At 40.9% G+C, this 20,376-nt stretch overlaps 1 protein-coding gene across 1 annotated transcript in view; it reads left to right on the top strand.

Moving 5' to 3' along the window:
- The window catches only part of BMAL2 (basic helix-loop-helix ARNT like 2), a 101,618-nt gene that overhangs the window by 54,119 nt on the left and 27,123 nt on the right, over positions 1-20,376 (top strand). Inside the window, exons 3-7 of the mRNA XM_061206553.1 lie at positions 7,596-7,753; positions 12,684-12,763; positions 13,831-13,923; positions 17,023-17,140; positions 17,956-18,099. Coding sequence (XP_061062536.1) covers positions 7,596-7,753; positions 12,684-12,763; positions 13,831-13,923; positions 17,023-17,140; positions 17,956-18,099 — 593 coding nt within the window. The remainder of the gene's footprint in view (positions 1-7,595; positions 7,754-12,683; positions 12,764-13,830; positions 13,924-17,022; positions 17,141-17,955; positions 18,100-20,376) is intronic.

Genomic DNA, 20,376 nt, shown 5'->3' with positions numbered 1-20,376 from the left:
CTCCTTTTTCATTTCTAATTCTATTGATTTGAGTCTTCTCCCTTTTTCTCTTGATGAGTCTGGCTAATGGTTTATCAATTTTGTTTATCTTCTCAAAGAACCAGCTTTTAGTTTTATTGATCTTTGCTACTGTCTCCTTCATTTCTTTTTCATTTATTTCTGATCTGATCTTTATGATTTATTTCTTTCTGCTAGCTTTGGGATTTTTTTGTTCTTCTTTCTCTAATTGCTTTAGGTGCAAGGTTAGGTTGTTTATTCGAGATGTTTCCTGTTTCTTGATGTAGGCTTGTATTGCTATAAACTTCCCTCTTAGAACTGCTTTTGCTGCATCCCATAGGTTTTGGATCGTCGTGTCTCCATTGTCATTTGTTTCTAGGTATTTTTTGATTTCCCCTTTGATTTCTTCAGTGATCACTTCGTTATTAAGTAGTGTATTGTGTAGCCTCCATGTGTTTGTATTTTTTTACAGATCTTTTCCTGTAATTGATATCTAGTCTCATAGCATTGTGGTCGGAAAAGATACTTGATACGATTTCAATTTTCTTAAATTTACCAAGGCTTGATTTGTGACCCAAGATATGATCTATCCTGGAGAATGTTCCATGAGCACTTGAGAAAATTGTGTATTCTGTTGTTTTGGGGTGGAATGTCCTATAAATATCAATTAAGTCCATCTTGTTTAATGTATCATTTAAAGCTTGTGTTTCCTTATTTATTTTCATTTTGGATGATCTGTCCATTGGTGAAAGTGGGGTGATAAAGTCCCCTACTATGATTGTGTTGCTGTCGATTTCCCCTTTTATGGCTGTTAGTATTTGCCTTATGTATTGAGGTGCTCCTATGTTGGGTGCATAAATATTTACAATTGTTATACCTTCTTCTTGGATCGATCCGTTGATCATTATATAGTGGCCTTCTTTGTCTCTTGTAATTGCCTTTATTTTAAAGTCTATTTTGTCTGATATGAGAATTGCTACTCCAGCTTTCTTTTGATTTCCATTTGCATGGAATATCTGTTTCCATCCCCTCACTTTCAGTCTGTATGTGTCCCTAGGTCTGAAGTGGGTCTCTTGTAGACAGCATATATATGGGTCTTGTTTTTGTATCCATTCAGCCAGTCTGTGTCTTTTGGTGGGAGCATTTAATCCATTTACATTTAAGGTAATTATCGATATGTATGTTCCTATTCCCATTTTCTTAAATGTTTTGGGTTTGTTATTGCAGGTGTTTTCCTTCTGTTGTGTTTCTTGCTTAGAGAAGTTCCTTTAGCATTTGTTGTAAAGCTGGTTTGGTTGTGCTGAACTCTCTCAGCTTTTGCTTGTCTGTAAAGGTTTTAATTTCTCCATCAAATCTGAATGAGATCCTTGCTGGGTAGAGTAATCTTGGTTGTAGGTTTTTCTCCTTCATCACTTTAAGTATATCCTGCCACTCCGTTCTGGCTTGCAGAGTTTCTGCTGAAAGATCAGCTGTTAACCTTATGGGGATGCCCTTGTGTGTTATTTGTTGTTTTTCCCTTGCTGCTTTTAATATGTTTTCTTTATATTTAATTTTTGTTAGTTTGATTAATATGTGTCTTGGCGTGTTTCTCCTTGGATTTATCCTGTATGGGACTCTCTGTGCTTCCAGGACTTGATTAACTATTTCCTTTCCCATATTAGGGAAGTTTTCAACTATAATCTCTTCAAATATTTTCTCAGTCCCTTTCTTTTTCTCTTCTTCTTCTTGGACCCCTATAATTTGAATGTTAGTGCGTTTAATGTTGTCCCAGAGGTCTCTGAGACTGTCCTCAGTTCTTTCATTCTTTTTTCTTTTTTCTGCTCTGCAGTAGTTATTTCCACTATTTTATCTTCCAGGTCACTTACCCGTTCTTCTGCCTCAGTTATTCTGCTATTGATCCCGTCTAGAGTATTTTTAATTTCATTTATTGTGTTTTTCATCATTGCTTGGTTCCTCTTTAGTTCTTCTACGTCCTTGTTAAATGTTTCTTGCATTTTGTCTATTCTATTTCCAAGATTTTGGATCATCTTTACTATCATTATTCTGAATTCTTTTTCAGGTAGACTGCCTATTACCTCTTCATTTGTTAGGTCTGGTGTGTTTTGACCCTGCTCCTTCATCTGCTGTGTGTTTTTCTGTCTTCTCATTTTGCTTATCTTACTGTGTTTGGGGTCTCCTTTCACAGGCCGCAGCTTCGTAGTTCCCGTTGTTTTTGGTATCTGTCACCAGTGGCTAAGGTTGGTTCAGTGGGTTGTGTAGGCTTCCTGGTGGAGGGGACTAGTGCCTGTGTTCTGGTGGATGAGGCTGGATCTTGTCTTTCTGGTGGGCAGGTCCACGTCTGGTGGTGTGTTTTGGGGTGTCTGTGGCCTTATTATGATTTTAGGCAGCCTCTCTGCTAATGGATGGGGCTGTGTTCCTGTCTTGCTAGTTGTTTGGCATAGGGTGTCCAGCACTGTAGCTTGCTGGTCGTTGAGTGAAGCTGGGTCTTGATGTTGAGATGGAGATCTCTGAGAGATTTTCGCCATTTGGTATTACGTGGAGCTGGGAGGTCTCTTGTGGACCAGTGTCCTGAAGTTGGCTCTCCCACCTCAGAGGCACAGCCCTGATGCCTGGCTGGAGCACCCAGAGCCTTTCATCCACTCGGCTCAGAATAAAAGGGAGAAAAAATAGAAAGAAAGAAAGCAAGAGGATAAAATAAAATAAAATAAAGCTATTATACTAAAAAATAAGAAAAAAATTTATTAAGAAAAATAATTTTTTAAAATAAAAAATAAGAAAAAAATTATTATGAAAAAATGTTTTTTATTTTTTAAAATAAAAAATAAGGAAAAAATTATTAAGAAAAAAAATTTTTTAAGTAAAAAAAAAAAAAAACGGACGGACGGAACCCTAGGACAAATGGTGGAAGCAAAGCTATACAGACAAATTCTCACCCAGAAGCATACACATATACACTCACAAAAAAAAGAAAAGGGGAAAAATTAATATATCCTGCTCCTAAAGTCCACCTCCTGAATTTGGGATGATTCGTTGTCTATTCAGGTATTCAACAGATGCAGGTACCTCAAGTTGTTTGTGGAGCTTTAATCCGCTGCTTCTGAGGCTGCTGGGAGAAATTTCCCTTTCTCTTCTTTGTTCGCACAGCTCCCGGGGTTCAGCTTTGGGTTTGGACCCGCCTCTGCGTGTAGGTCGCCTGAGGGCGTCTGTTCTTCGCTCAGACAGGACGGGGTTAAAGGAGCAGCTGCTTCGGGGGCTCTGGCTCACTCAGGCTGGGGGGAGGGAGTGGTGCAGATGCGGGGCGAGCCTGCGACGGCAGAGGCCGGCGTGACGTTGCAGCAGCCTGAGGCACACCATGTGTTTTCCCAGGGAAGTTGTCCCTGGATCACTGGACCCTGGCAGTGGCGGGCTGCACAGGCTCCCAGGAGGGGTGGTGTGGATAGTGACCTGTGCTCGCACACAGGCTTCTTGGTGGTGGCAGCAGCAGCCTTAGCGTCTCATGCCCGTCTCTGGGGTCCGCGCTGATAGCCGCGGCTCGTGCCCGTCTCTGGAGCTCATTTAGGCGGCGCTCTGAGTCCCCTCTCCTTGCGCACCACGAAACAAAGAGGCAAGAAAAATTCTCTTGCCTCTTTGGCAGCTGCAGTCTTTTTCCCGGACTCCCTCCCGGCTAGCACCGAAGCCCGAGCCCCAGCTCCCAGGCCCCGCCCGCCCCGGCGGCTGAGCAGACAAGCCTCTCGGGCTGGTGAGCGCTGGTCGGCACCGCTCCTCTGTGCGGGAATCTCTCCGCTTTGCCCTCCGCACCCCTGTGGCTGCGCTCTCCTCCGTGGCTCCGAAGCCTCCCCCCTCTGCCACCCACAGTCTCCGCCCGCGAAGGGGCTTCCTAGTGTGTGGAAACCTTTCCTCCTTCACAGCTCCCTCCCACTGGTGCAGGTCCCGTCCCTATTCTTTTGTCTCTGTTATTTCTTTTTTCTTTTGCCCTACCCAAGTACGTGGGGATTTTCTTGCCTTTTGGGAGGTCTGACGTCTTCTGCCAGCGTTCAGTGGGTGTTCTATAGGAGCAGTTCCACGTGTAGATGTATTTCTAATGTATCTGTGGGAAGGAAGGTGATCTCCGCGTCTTACTCTTCCGCCATCTTGCCCAGCGCCAAGTCCGTCTTTTATTTACGTCTTCTTAGTCTTCCCCTAATGCCCTTTTCTGTTTCAGGGGCGTATCCTGGATACCACATTCCATGTAGACTCCTCTTGGCTGTGACAGTTTCTCAGACTTTCCTTGTTTTTGGTGACTTTGACACTTTTGATGAATACTGGTCAGATATTTGGTAAAATGCCCCTTAATTGGGATTTGCCTGATGTTTTTCTCATGATTAGGCTGGGGTTGTATGTGTTTGGAGGAAGACCACAGAAGCAAAGTGTCATTCTCGTCACATCATGTCAAGGGTGCCTATGGTCAACGTGACATCACTGCTCATGTTGACCTGGATCACCTGGCTGAGGTGGGGTCTGTCAGCTTTCTCCACTGTCAAGCTATTTAGTTATTTAAGGAATGATTATATTTTTTCTTTAAATACTCTTTCAAAAAATCTTAAGGATGCCTCACTTTACAGTGGCTGGACACTGTCAAATTATTCTTTTATCGAAGGAAGACAGTATGTGCAGCCCGTGCTTAAGGAGTGGGGATTTATGTTGCTTCTTTCTGAGGATGGAGTATCTACATAAATTATTTGGAATTCTTCTGTATGGGAGATTTCTCCCCCATTTATGTATTCAATCATTTATTTACATAAGTATGGACTACTGCATATTCATGCTATACTTTGGGATATAATGCAGTGCTACTTTATTTATTTTGTTGCTCAGACTATTCCAGCTTTGAGCACTGGGGGGGGGGGTGTCTTTCAGTTGGCTTCCATCATTGTGGTCACCTGGGCTTTTCAGTGACACAAGCTATCAATTTCTTTTTAATCTAAGTCTTTTTAGTCTTTTTATACTTTTTAAGTCAGTTTAAGTGAAGGTTTCCGTCACTTGTAACCACAAGATTCTTTTTTTTCCCCACTCAGAACCTAGATATGTTTATTTTATTTTATTTATTTTTTTATTTTTTTATTGGAGTATAGTTGCTTTACACTGCTGTGTCAGTTTCTGCTGTACAGCAAAGTGAATCAGCCATATGTATACATATATGCCCTCTTTTTAGGATTTCCTTCCCATTTAGGTCACCACAGAGCACCAAGTAGAGTTCCCTGTGCTATACAGTAGGTTCTCATTAGTTATCTATTTTACACATAGTAGTGTATATATGTCAATCCCAATCTCACAATTCATCCCCCCCCCTTCCCCCTGGTATCCATACATTTGTTCTCTATGTCTGTGTCTTTATTTCTGCTTTGCAAATAAGATCGTCTATAACCACAAGATTCTTAACAAATCTTAAGAGAGAGTGCTTAGGTTGCATTACTTGTTGAACATTTCACATGTTGCCAATATTTGTCTTATGTCAATGCAGCTGAATGACCATTTTACCCTGGAAAGAACCAGTTCTCTCTTGGGCTGTGGTGACCACTTTGCTGAGCACTGTGATAATAGCAGGAGGCTCGAGAGACCGGGGCCGTGTGTGGTTCAAGTTTCAGCCTCATGCTGATAGACTAGTCACGTAACCTCTGAGTTAGAAAAGGGGCACAGAGATGAGAGGGGATTAAGTGACATCACATCGTTGTGGTGTCATCCGGAGGCCAAGACTGCCCCTCATCTGCTGAACTGGCTGCTGGGGAGTGTGAATGAGGCCCCCCCAGACTAGGCTGGCAGATAAAATACAGGACACCTGGCCAACTGTGAATTTCAGATACATAATGTAGACTTTTTAGGACAAGTATGTCCCAAATATTGCACAAGGATATACTTATACTAAAAAAAGTATTCACTGTTTATCTGAAATTCAAAGTTAACTGCGCGTCCTGGTGCCCCAAGTGCCCTGCCATGTTTAGGCTCCTCAGTGCGTGTACTCCAGGGAAAGTGACTCTGCAACTTCAGTTTGACCGCATGGCTCAAGCCATCTCAAATATTTAAGAAATATTTTAAGAACTAGAATTTATAGAAGTTTGTGATTATTTAGTTCTTCAGGATGAAGAAGGAAGGAAGGGTCTAGAGCGAGTCTAGTGGCATCACCAATCAAGATAAACCCTATAGAAGGAAGAGTAATCTGGGCTGGCAGAGGAAGGATTAAAATGGGGTCAGCTGCAGAGAATGCTTTCAGTTTGGGATTTCTTGAGTTTTTGGGTGCTTATGAATCACTGAGGTACATAATTCTAGTTCTGAAGGTTGGGAATTGGATAAAGCATGAATGAGATAGGGATTGAACGGTAAGTAGCTTATGAGCAGTTGTAAAGCCTTATGAAGGCATGCGATCTCTTAGGGTGAAGCTATAGGTGAGGAAAGAGTGGTGTCAAGTGAGGGGTCTCTGGGGGACCAGTACTGAAGGACAGAGGAAGAGGTGAGTAGGGAGGCTAAGGGGGCGGAGCTGAGCGGAGAGAATGGAGGAGCAGGAGAGGTCGCAGAAGCCAGCGAAGAATGAGCAACGGCAACAGTGTCACATTCAAGGCAGGGATCCCCTGGGGTTGCATAAGATGAGGATGACCTCTGCCAGAGTAGTTTTAGTGGAATGGGGGCTGGGAGGATGATTTTATTTTATTTTATTTTAATTTTTTTTTTTTGGCTGCACTGGGTCTTCGTTGCTGCGCGCGGGCTTTCTCTAGTTGTGGCGAGCGGGGTCTACTCTTCGTTGCGGTGCGTGGGCTTCTCGTTGCAGAGCACGGGCTCTAGGTGCGTGGGCTTCAGTAGTTGCAGCACACAGGCTCAGTAGTTGTGGCTCGCGAGCTCTAGAGCGCAGCCTCAGTCGTTGTGGCTCACGGGCTTAGTTGCTCCATGGCATGTGGGATCTTCCTGGACCAAGGATCAAACCCGTGTGCCCTGCATTGGCAGGCGGATTCTTAACCACTGCACCACCAGGGAAGTCCTGGGAGGTTGATTTTAATAGGAGAGGCACCTGGGAGATGAAAGGTTAAGTGGAGACCATACTCTCAGGAGGCTGGCCAAGGAGGGAAGACAGTAGCAAGGAAAAAAAATCCCTAGAATTCTGGAAAGGGGTTTCTTCCTCAAAGGGAAGAGACTTGAGCCCATTTATCGATGCATAGAAGGAGCTGTGAGAGAGAATGAGCTTCAAATGCTGATACCTGTTCAAGCAAAGACCAGAAAGGAGTTAGCTTTGAATAGACGGCGACCCATTCTTCCTCTACGACTGGGGGGAAGCTAAAAAACCACCTGCCGCAGCTCTCACACAGAGGTCTGAGTTCTTGAAGGTTTCAGGGAGTAAGGTCAGGAAGGAAGGAGCAAGGGTATTGGGGGTGGGGAGGTAAAAGCAGTGTGAATGAGTGCCACCCCTGCTCCCAGCCACTCCTGCCTCTTCCCTGAATGCCACCTGCAGGGCCAAAGTCGGGAGGAGGAACAGCGGGGGCTTGCTGGCCTCACCCGTGCTTCCACTAGTGCCTCTGGGGTCACTGGGGGTCTGTTAAATGTTAAATATAATGGAAGCTCTCTCTCCTTCTTAGAGAAGCTCATAGCCAAACCGAAAAGCGGAGGAGAGATAAAATGAACAACCTGATTGAAAAACTGTCCGCGATGATCCCTCAGTGCAATCCCATGGCACGGAAACTGGACAAACTGACGGTTTTAAGAATGGCTGTTGAACACTTGAGATCTTTAAAAGGTGAGTTTGAAAATGGCCTCCACACTTGGGTTTGTGAAGTCTTCCCTGTAACTAAAGTCCCTGATGGGTTTGTTTTGTTGTTATTGGCTACTGAGATTTTATACAGATGTGTCTTTCAACTTTATAGGTATTCATTTTGATGCTTGTCCGTATTCTGTATGTGGAGAAAATACTAATTTGGATGTCAGAAAACTTGGTTTCACTAAAAGCTTCATCTTAAGTTTACTATGTGAACTTGAAAAGCCTTTATATTTCTACTAGTTTTCTCATACATAATATGAAGATAATACCTGCTGTACATACCTCTCAATATTTTAGAAGTTTTTAAATGTTAATTATTATAATTTTAAGTTATTGACAGATTTCCACTATTAGAAAAGAAAACCTCCTTAAATTCAGCAATTTCTCTTAAAACTTTATTCAGACTTGTAAGTAGTACCTGAAAATGCATCACACCTTACTATTCTAAGATATTCTCACATTTACGACACATCGGGTGAAGGAGGTCCTTAGCTGATGCTTCTTGGGGCGTGTGTGATCGTTTCTGACTTTAGAAGTTCCCCTATTTGAGCTTGAATTGTAAATCAAAGTGTAATAAGTATTCTGTGTATATGTGTAGTCGAAATCACCTCTGGTTTGGGAATAACCCTGGTCTGACTTGGGGGGCAGAATGATGGAAACAGAATTGAGTTTTAGGTACAGGAATGTTAATGACATAAATTCATACTGAGCTGATCAGAAGACCCGGCAGAGGAGTTCGCTGCAGACCACTGAGAAGACTCTGAAAGTTCAGGTTTGTAAAGATCTAAAAGATTAGAGTGAAATCTGGCTCAAAAAGTATAAGAAAGGAATAAGCAAAGGAAGACCAAGGGTCTTCTTTAGATCTCTGTCCTATACTGCATGCCAGGAAAAGGAATCTGTTTCAGGGAAAAGGAAGTTCTGTGGTCTGAACATAGAGACTTTGCCAAGTCAAGTTAAAGTGGCTTAGAGGAGACCAGTGTCCCCTGGACTCCAGGTGCAAACTGGAGCCCAGACAAAGAGGATCTTACTTCATAACGAGCCAAAAAATCCTGGCAAATCTGTTCGGATTGGAGGAGGAGGGGGCATCGGCAAATTAGGAAGTACAACTAGAGACAGCTATTAAAGGGCTATTCAGTAGCAAGTTGTGCAAGTTGTACTTTAAATCACCCCCCTTAGATCTCCACAGATGGTAGAAAAATGACTTACGCACTCTGATCAGCTGAGCGCGTGCAGATCTGGAGTGCAGGCGGTGGGGAGGAGCAAGTTCAGCCCTTGATCCCTTCAGTGCCATGCAGAGAGCAGCCCAGCTGTTGGGGCACTGCCTGGCAGGCTTCCTTTTGGGAGTGTGATAGGAGGTCTTTGGTTCATAAGAGTCTGTTGTGAAAGAAGATTCTCTTTTACCCACAACTGGGTCTTGCATAAGTTGTATGCAACACTTCCCTTAAATTTTTATTAGCAGGCTCAACCGAGGTCATTTGCTTGCAACCCTAAAATTACCCAACAGTTTTCACATTCACAACGTCCTGGCAGAGGAGGGCCTAAGGGAAAAGCCATGAATCAGTCAACTAATTCAACAGACATGAAATGAGCATCAGCTCGGTTCCTGTCCTGTGCTGGGGTTAGGAAAATGAAGGAGGCAAGATCTCTGTGCTGGAGGGGTTCATGGTGGACAAGGGAGACAGACCCCGGAGGAGATCATTAACACCCAGTGTGATAAATGTTACATGGAAGTGTGCGTGGGACGAGGGGCAGGGGCAGCTCAGTAGGGAGGAGACGCCGCCTAAATCCAGAAGGGATTCTTTGGAACAGAGCGTAGATTTCACCATTGGCCCTTCTAAGCTGAAGCGAGGTGGTCATGTACGCATCACACATCCTGACCAGATCCTTAGTCAGTGCTACCCACGGATGAGATTACTTAAAGCAGCTGGGGCTGCATTCCAGCGCCCTAGCCAGAGTGTGCCCCAACTCGATCCACAAATGCCCAGATGCCAGATCATGAGAAGGCTGCACGTGGATGGTCCACACGTAATTACTTTGAAGACAGAGGACGGTGAAATGATTTCTTTCTCTACACTCTGCAGCGGTGCTTTGCAGACTGTCTGGGGGAAGAGCAAGTGTTCCCCACCCCCATCCATTGTAAAATACGGTACAATTAATTAGTGGAAAAACGCTCATGGGCTGGGATGCCACAACAGTATTACGTTTCCATAAAAGTGTCTCAATGTGTATTCTTAATTTCTGTGCTCATCTCACCACGGTGTGATGACAACAGTGGTTTGCAGACCACATTTGGAGTAAGCCTTCTTCTGCAGCAGCAGGCACTTTCCGAGAACCTGCATGGGTCTGAATACCTGGGAGCCAATAATGCACGCGTGGGTCCTGGAGGCAAACCTGGGTTCGAATCCTGGCTCCCTGCCTTAATTGCCATGGGACTTAAGTTATTTCACATTCTAACCCTCAACTCCCACAGCTGTGAAACAGGGCTAATGCATTGCCTCACAGGGTTGTTGTTAAGAGTAAAGGACGAGTGTAAAGGGTGAGCACAGTGTGTCTCTTTTTTTCATTATTGTGCTTTTTTTTACTGCAGTTTAGTTGATTTACAATGTTGTGTTAGTTTCAGGTGTACAGCAAAGTATATATTGAGCTATACATATACAGTAGGTCCTTGTTGTTTATTTTGTATCCATTAATCCCAACTCCTAATTTATCCCTCCCCCAACACCTTTCCCCTTTGGTAACCACAAGTTTGAGTCTATGTCTGTGAGTCTGTTTCTGTTTTGTAAATACTGTTTCTGTTATTTGTATCATTTTTTTAGATTCCACATATAAGTGCTATCATATGATGTTTGTCCTAAGACAGATATCAGAGAAAGAGCACAGGGTTTCTTGATGCTGGAGGTGGTGGTCAGAGGGCAGGAGGAAGAATTGTTATTGTCATATTGATCATATTATCCTTATCATTATGATGATCATTGTCATACTGTCATTTCTTAATGACGGTGATAAACTTTATAACAGAAGTCAGTGATCATGTTTCCTCATTTATTTTTGCCACCAGAATCTAAGAATCAACTTTGTCACTGCCCTTTGGCAGGTGTACGGAATCGCACGGCTTGCATTTTGTTAGCTCACCTCACCCTAGCTTCAGCTCTTTGCTGACTGCCCTCTTTTTCTCGCTGGCACGTCCTCACTCTCCTGTTTAGTCAGGGCTCGCCCATTCTGGCTGACTGACACTGACTGGGTTTCCTCAGCACGATTCCACCAACCTTGCTTCAGGCCAGCCTGGAAGTGTCACCGCCTCGCTCACATTGATTTATTCCTGTGCCTGGCCTGGCATGCAGAGTCTGCGTCTTTCAGCCCTTTCTCAACTCCCTCCTACCAGGCTACTGGGTAGTAATAATAATAATAACAAGAAGTCATTTGGGGAAATTCTTTGAGGGCTACCTAGAAGGTAGATTCCAAAAGAGATTTCGTTTGCTTATGCCAGGCCTTTTAGGGGTGCTGCCAGTCTGAGAAGACTTTACCAAATCACTCCATGAGTGTGTGTGATTTTCTGGTTTTGTTTTTTCCCCACCACTTAGGTAGTTGGTGAGTTTTGGCTATAAATTCATCCAAGGACCAATTAATGGTTAACATGTTACCCTACCTTTCTTTTGCAAAAGCATCTTTCCTTGCAGTGCCTAGAAGGAGGGGTTTAGGGTTAGGGAAGTTGGGAAGTGTAAGGGAGGGAAATGTGATTTACTTTTGAATCACCCTTGCTTGGAGGTTATCTGGGGACCGCACACCTTGGCTTGGTGAACTGTCCCCTGCGCCCCCTTGTGGCCATGAAGGGCTTTCCCTGTCAAGGTTGGTGGATGCCCTCAAGACAAACATACTTTTAGTTCTTCCCTTACTTCTCTCAGGTCAAATTTTACCTAGCTTTGACATGATCATTACTTATCATTTTCCCAGCTCTTCTGGTTTCTTTACAGACTTTCCTTTTAATACAGTAATCTCTGTGCTAAATGCTTAAAGTGAATTATTTCATTTATATTTTATACATTTTTTTGTATTATCAGAAGTCTCCATACGATCTTTAAAGGGTCATATGGGAAATCTTATGAATCCATAAAATTTGCTTAGAATTCCAGAATCTCTCTATTCAAGGTAATTCATATGATCAGTTTTAATAAGCTAAGAAATTATAAAAATAACCAGAGTCATGAATATTGTTGCATGTTATTATAATGATATAGATAATATACTGTACTTTATTACTTTTCAATATACAGCTCTTACTGTCTGCACATTTGAGTATAATGGAATAAGTAGTTCTAAGAATCTACAGTCTGAAAGCAGGACATTTCAATCTAGTAATAACGAAGAAAGAGTATGATTACAGAAGAGGTCTTAGAGTGTGCTAAAAGAGAAAATACCATCATCATCGTTGTCACCAATAGCAGCAGCAGCGTTGCTAATGTTCACTGAGCATTTACTACATTTCCATCTCTATTTTTTTTTTAAAGAAATACTCTATTTTATTTATTTATTTATTTATTTATATTTTTGGCTCCGTTGGGTCTTCGTTGCTGCACGTGGGCTTTCTCTAGTTGCGGTGAGCGGGGCTACTCTTTGTTGTGGTGAGCGGGCTTCTCATTGCGGTGGCTTCTCTTGTTGCGAAGCACGGGCTCTAGGCACGCGGTCTGAGTAGTTGTGGCTCAGGGGCTCAGTAGTTGTGGCTCACAGGCTCTAGAGCGCAGGCTCAGTAGTTGTGGCATACGGGCTTAGTTGCTCCGCAGCACGTGGGATCTTCCTGGACCAGGGCTCGAACCATGTCTCCTGCATTGGCAGGTGGATTCTTAACCACTGCACCACCAGGGAAGTCCCTCCATCTCTATTTTTAATAACTATTTGACTTCTTTATTTTCAGGTATGACAAGTTCTTATGCAGGAAATAATTACAGACCTTCATTCATTCAGGATAATGAGCTCAGACACTTAATTCTTAAGGTAAGTTAAGAGATATGTTTGTCTAAGTTGTGTTTGTCCTTTCATTTTTGTTTGAATGGGAGGAAGATTTTTAGTTCTAAAAATTCCTGTTCTAAACATAGAGGACTCTGTATTATACCATATTTCCTTTAAGATAACAATTTAAGTTATGCAAGTAAATATGTCTTATTCGTTTGGGCTAATGAATGTAGAGGCAGAGGATAGGCACTTTCCAAAGGAGAGAGCATAGCTTGTCTTTAATGCTAAGCTCCTTACACTGCCTGATGCACTCACTTCCCACACCGTAGGCTCTATTCCCCACTGTTGGCACCTCCTTCAAGGCCATCTACCTTGTACTCAATTCCTTCAGGATCCTGTTCTCTGCAGATGAGCCAGCCACTGCTTACTGAATGAGTTATTAGTCGATGCTTTACCATTTCTGTCCTCATCATTTCATGTGCATGCCTGGGTTTCAAATTCACTGGTCTACAGGTTTATTTGACGTGGAAAATATGACCATGTCATTGGCTTATCCTGCTCCCAGGAGGTAATACATGTCTTGATCTTGTGCTATTACTACTAGGCTTTATGCCTTAGTATGATTAAATAGAAAGATTTTTGATATACATTTGTCCGTTTTTCTTTTAGTTTTTTTGAAGAGCCCCTTTTTTATTTGAATAGCTGAATTCAAATATAGTATTCCTGATGCTTCCTTCATCCCAATCTGCACAGTCCTTCCGTCTCAGTGCATCCACAGGCAACCGTTATTGATGTGTTTTGATATCTTTACAGAGTTTCTGTGTGAGTATAGAATTCGACATAGGTAATTTTTATATTTTGAAATATCTCAACTATATATTCCATGCCTGGACTTTCCAAGTCAAAAACATTACTTTAGACTGGGGTTCAATTTGATTTTATCAGTCTTTTTATGTACTGAGAAAATTTCTTAAAATTAATTTTACTAGCTCTTATGACCACTCTACTAGTTTTATTGCTACAATAATTTCCTCAAAATCTGAATGTATGTGTATGAGAGAGACAGAAGATATCTTTTAAAATATTCACTTTATATTTTTAAATCCTAGACTGCAGAAGGCTTCCTATTTGTGGTTGGATGTGAAAGAGGAAAAATTCTCTTCATTTCTAAGTCAGTCTCCAAAATACTTAATTATGATCAGGTATCCAAAACTGAGGATATTTTCTTACTATGTTTATTAATTTTTAAAAAAAATTTTTTGGGGGGGTTGGGTGCGTCGGGTCTTAGTTGAGGCATGCAGGATCTTTCGTTGTGGTGTGGGCTCTTTGTTGCGGCATACGGACTTCTCTCTAGTTGTGGTGCATGGGCTCTAGTTTGAGGCACGCAGGCTCTTTAGTTGAGGCGCACGAACTCAGTAGTTGCAGCATGCGGGCTTAGTTGCCCCATGGCATGTGGAATCTTAGTTCCCCAGCCAAGGATCGAACCCGTGTTGCCTGCATTGGAAGGTGATTCTTTACCACTGGACCACCAGGGAAGTCCCACTATGTTTATTTTGTAAAAAAAACATATCTTGAAGCTCTTTTTCTGCACTCTTTCTTCCCATTGGGCTGTGGGATTGGCTTCTGCTAAGTTAGAACTAAGAGAGATGGGAAGATGTGTGGAAAAAGTATGAATTTTTGTTATTGACAGGAGTGTTCACTTCCTTCAGCAAGTTATTTCATTTTCCTGAACCTCAGCTTCCTCCTATGTAAAAAGTGGAAATTATGATTATACCTGTCTCTCAGGATGTAAGCACTAAATACGATATCATATTTGAGTGTCTGAAAAATATTAGTCACCCTTCTCTGTTTCCTCCAAGAGACAGCATTATTATTTATTATGTTATACGCACTGCAAAACAGTTTTTTTTTTTTTTAATTTTTGTATTTATGGTTGTGTTGAGTCTTCGTTTCTGTGCGAGGGCTTTCTCTAGTTGCGGCAAGCGGGGGCCACTCTTCATCGTGGTGCGCGGTGCAATACAGTTTTTAATCTAGGCTCTGGCAACAAACTCTGAAATACATCTTTCATTTAACTAGTGGTGTGATTGATTGGCCTCCTTGTTGCTGAACACCATTTAATTTAAACTAGTTACTCAAAAACTATAGCACTGAAACCAACAGAGTGAATAAACTAGCACCTGTGGTCTCCTTTAAAATAGAAATAGAATAATATAGTACATAATAAAAATAATAAATATAGCTCTATTTACAATAGCCAGGACGTGGAAGTAACGTAAGTGTCCATCGACAGATGAATGGATAAAGAAGATGTGGCACATATATACAATGGAATATTACTCAGCCATAAAAAGAAATGAAATTGAGTTATTTTTAGTGAGGTGGATGGACCTAGAGTCTGTCATACAGAGTGAAGTAAGTCAGAAAGAGAAAAACAAATACCGTATGCTAACACATATATATGGAATCTTTAAAAAAAAAAAAATGGTCATGAAGAACCTAGGGGCAGGACGGGAATAAAGATGCAGACCTACTACAGAATGGACTTGAGGACACTGGGAGGGGGAAGGATAAGCTGGGACAAAGTGGGAGAGTGGCATGGATATATATACACTACCAAATGTAAATCCGATAGCTAATGGGAAGCAGCCGCATAGCACAGGGAGATCAGCTCGGTGCTTTGTGACCACCTAGAGGGGTCGGATAGGGAGGGAGACGCAAGAGGGAAGAGATATGGGGATATATGTATATGTATAGCTGACTCACTTTGTTATAAAGCAGAAACTAACACACCATTGCAAAAAAAAATAATAATAATATATATAAAGATATAATAAATAATATAGAAGTAAGATAGCCCCCAGCTTTAATCTTAAATAACTCCCATTAATCTCAGCCTATATTCCCCCCAAACTTGAAAATTTGGAGAGATAGAAGGCATTCATAGATAATGAGTTAAATAACAGAAAAAGATATTATGAACCTACATACAAAGGGAGTAAAAACCAAATGAATCATGCAGCTGGTTACAGGTGGGGACACAAAAGCAGGGCAAGACTTGATTTTTCTATCTTCTAATTGGAAATAGAGAACGTCACACACATACATACACACCAAGATACTTGACAATTCAAGGTAGCTCTTAAGTTCCAAATTAGTAACATGGAGGCCAGTCCCACTGGACACTGACTTTGCATTTCAGAGACCATTCAAGAGACTCACTGACTGCTCAGGAGGACTTTGGGATCTCCATGGTACAGGGTCTGGTCTTCAGCTTTTCAGCTTCAGAAATCTGATTTGTCTATAACAGCAGAGATTGGCACAACATTGTAAATCAACTGTACTTCAATTAAAAAAAAAAAACTGATTTGCTCTGAAGCAGTTCCGGGTATAGACTTATCTTAGCCAATCACACAATAGACTGATGTATAAATCAGATTGCTAGTGGTTTTTTTGTTTTGTTTTGTTTTTGATAGCGATATCTAACCACCAAGCACTCCAGGCCACTTGGACCAGCTGGTCCATTTTTTTTACCGTCTATAGGAATGTCTGCTTGGGTAATAAAGGAGTTCAGAAGAGGAGTGATCACTGTGGGCTTCACATGTGAAGTAGAATGTCTCCTAGGCTTTAAGATGAGCAGAGAAGGGGAGGAAGACATTTCAGGTTGGGAGAAGGAATCTTGGAATTCAGGGAGTAAAAGGCAATTGGCTGGATCAGCCAGGGAACTGAGTTCATAGAGAAGAGGTAATGAATTCCAGGTGATGAGACCATGCAAGCAAAGTCATGGGCTGAGGAATGCTGTGCATGTGGGGAGAAGTGGAATGCCAAATGAGATGTATTCCAGGTTGGATTTGAGTTATCAACAGTATGGTAATTATTTGTAAACAGTATGGTAAATTTGAGTTACACCATAAAAATCACAGGTATTCTCTGACTTCTATATTATACTGTAATATAATCTCTTTTACTAATGGTAAAGTTTAAAGTAAATAATAATATGCCTTGAAGTAACATGTAAATTGGGGATGTTACCAAGAGTAACAAGAATAAATAGAATGTTAGTTATTAGGTGTGTGTATGTGGTTTGTGTGTATCCAGTTATGGGTCTGTGTGCATGTATTTTTTTCTATCTACACGTATCACTGTTTTTAACACTGACCAAGCTAAGGTCACCCAGTACAGTAAATGTACCTGAGCTTAAGAAAAAGCCACTTTAAACCAAAGAAAGAGTATCCTATGTCTGTATGAGGAAAGGTAGGAATGACATGATACTGATTTTCAATGAACATCTACCTTATAAATAGGCTAGTTTGACTGGACAAAGCTTATTTGACTTCTTACATCCAAAAGATGTTGCCGAAGTAAAGGAACAACTTTCTTCCTCTGACATTTCACCAAGAGAGAAGCTAATAGATGCCGAAAGTAAGTACTCATTTCAGCATTCTTACCATTTTATGTAAATGTAATTATTACTTCAGAGTACAGCTGTACAGTGTTTTGAAAACATTAGCTAATTATGGTTTTATCAAGAGGAGAATTATTTAGTAAACTTTATAATCATCAACCTCAGTTTAAAAAAACAATATAACTATATAGAGAATTCATGTATTTGTACACGTATATAAAAACAAATACATTCATCTGAAGATGCTTTGGGGAAAATGTGATTACTTCATATTCTCTATTTTTCATATGCTAATAAAATCTTTATAGGAAAGTATCATTTGGGATAAAAAAATTGCTGGAGTTTTTTTATTATTTAGTTGTATGCTGAGGGACAATTATTCTCTTTCTTAAATGTGTTAGTTAGGTCTACTCAATGTGAAAGACCTTGTATAATTGTGCTTGAGAAGTATACATATTCTTTATCTTCTCCAGAAATACTTCTCTTCTCTGAAAATGCTTATTCCCTAATAATTATTTATAATATAAAAATAATAATGCTTTATGCTACTGATTACTGTTTTAGTTAAGGTTTTTTTCATTTAAATTATCTTTACTATCTGCCCCCCTGGGGAAAAATATAAAGATAAATTTCAAGTGATTATAAGTTATCAAAATGTGATTGCTTGACAAATACATTTTTTTGGTATGTTTCACTTTGGGGTTTACTGTATAATGATGTCAATAACCATTTCTCAAGTAATAGATGACCAGAAAATGTTAGGATATAGATTTCAAAATTATTTGAAAATATTATTTTCTACCTATTCTCTTACCTCTTTGCATTATGAAAGCTGGTTTGCAAGCTCACAGTAATTTCCACACCAGAAGGAGTTGTGTGTATTCTGGCTCAAGACGATCCTTTTTCTGTCGAATCAAGAGTTGTAAAATCTCTGTTAAAGAAGAGCACGAATGCTTACTCAACTCAAAGAAGAAAGGTATTGTCCTTTTGAAATGTCAAGTGATTTGAGGCATGGATATAAAATTAAACGTCCTAAATATTTTCTATACAAGAAAAAAAAATAAGCTGAATGGTCAAGGCAAATAATTGAGGCCAAAAGCATTTATTTATCTAAATAATTCTGGTTCTGGTGAACCAAGACCGTGTTAAGGAGATCCAACCATAAGTGAATCACCTAACCTACCCAGCAGTCCATATGAGAGAAAACCTTGGCAGCCAACGCAACTACCTTAACATGGCTGAAATCTCTGTGATGTTTGACGCGAGTTATAAATTGAGTAGAGGCTAACATTATCAAGTTTTGTATGTGTTTTGAAGACCACCAGATTAATTTCTCTCTCCTTCTGTGAAGAAAAGAGTTTCCACATGGACTTATTTGGTACTAATATTTCAGTCATCTCTTTGCTGTGGTGCATGGCTAGTATCCAGGATAACCATTTTACTTCTGTAAAACCCGATCTCACCCTCTGCCCCCTGGCCTAGCATCTTACTCGTTGTTTCTAAACCTTGCAACCGCGTAGGTTGCAACCTCTCTATTCTTTTTGAGAACCACTGCTTTAAACTCTGTGTCAAGTACGAGATTCTTTGGGAACACAAGAAGAGGAAAGGGCAAGAAAGAGTAGAGGAAGAGGGGGTGCCCTGGGCAGCAGTGCCGAGACTGGTGCTGAAGTTCTGTAGGTGTGGAGTCCTCCCCCACTTGCATTTTCCCACAGCTTCTATCACAATCTTGTTTCCAACAAGATGACTACATATTGGCTATGCTTACGGAACAGTGATAGAAATAAGCCTGAGATCGTTGCCTGACGTAATAGTCTAATTAAATAGATTTTGTCCAGTCGGTTATTCATTGAGTACCTACTGTGTGCCGGGCGCTGTATCAAATGCAAAGTACACACTGGAAACAGGCAGACAAATCATGGCTCTAGTGAACTTCCTATTACTGGGACAGGAAGCAGTCAATTAACATATAAATTAATAAATATTTTGGGAAAGTGCAATGAAGTCAATAAAATGAGATAATGAGGATAGGGACTAGGAAGAAGGAGTTACTTTACAGTACTCAGAGAAGGCCTCTCTTAGGGGACATTTGAGCTGAGACCAGAATGATGAGAAGGAATCAGTTGTGCAAAAATCTATGGGAAGAAATTCCCGACAGAAAGATAAGTATAGAGACCTGGAGTTAGGAAGAACCTGGTATCTGGGGGCTCAGCAAAGACCAGTGTGACTGCATCCTAGATGTGGAAGATGGCATTAGGAAGAGAGGAAGCTGGGGCCAGATCTGGGGGCCCACAGGGGCTGGGGCAGTGGTGTGCTGGGCAGTGTTTAACAACCAGCTCTCTGAGTAGAGTTCTGATATGGATGTTGGTTCATATTTTCCTTTACATTAATAAGTAAGATAAAAGTTTAGTTTAAAAAACTAAAAATACAGTTACCATATGATCCAGGGATCCCACTCCTGGGCATATATCTGGAGAAAATGATATTTCAAAAAGATATATGCACCCATGTGTTCATAGCAGCACTGTTTACAATAGCCAAGACATGGAAGCAACCTAAATGTCTATGGACAGATGAATGGATAAAGAAGATGTGGTGCATGTATACAATGGAATATTACTCAGCCATAAAAAGGAATGAAATAATGCCATTTGTAGCAACATGGATGGACCTAGAGATTATCATACTAAGTGAAGTAAGCCAGACAAAGACCAATATCATATAATATCACTTATATGTGGAATCTGAAAAGAAATGATACAAAAGAATCTATGTCCAAAACAGAGAGAGACCCACAGGCATAGAAAACAAACTTATGATTACCAAAGGGGAAGTGGGGCGGGGATAAATTAGGAGTTTGGGATTAACAGATACACAGTACGATATATAAAACAGGTAAACAACAAGGACCTACTGTAAAGAGCTGGGAACTGTACTCAGTATTTTGTAATGACCTATAAGGGAAAAGAATCTGAAAAAGAATATATATATATATATATCACTTTGCTGTACACCTGAAAATAACACAACATTGTAAATCAACTATACTCCAATTAAAAAAAAAGAAATAACTAGAAGATGAAAAGAAATAACCAGTAGATAAAGTTTTATACACATAGATAAAAGCACAATACATATTTATGATGGTGAAAAAATAAAAAACATAGATTCCAACAACATAAGAGTGGTTAAGTAGCTATGACACAGCTGCATGATGGTATATTATGCAACCATTAGAATCATTTATAAGGAATTT

The sequence above is a fragment of the Eubalaena glacialis genome, chromosome 11 (assembly GCF_028564815.1).
Source record: "Eubalaena glacialis isolate mEubGla1 chromosome 11, mEubGla1.1.hap2.+ XY, whole genome shotgun sequence".
NCBI classification, from domain to species: domain Eukaryota; kingdom Metazoa; phylum Chordata; class Mammalia; order Artiodactyla; family Balaenidae; genus Eubalaena; species Eubalaena glacialis.
Note: the sequence above shows the minus strand (reverse complement) of the source record. Positions and strands in the feature narration are given on the sequence as shown.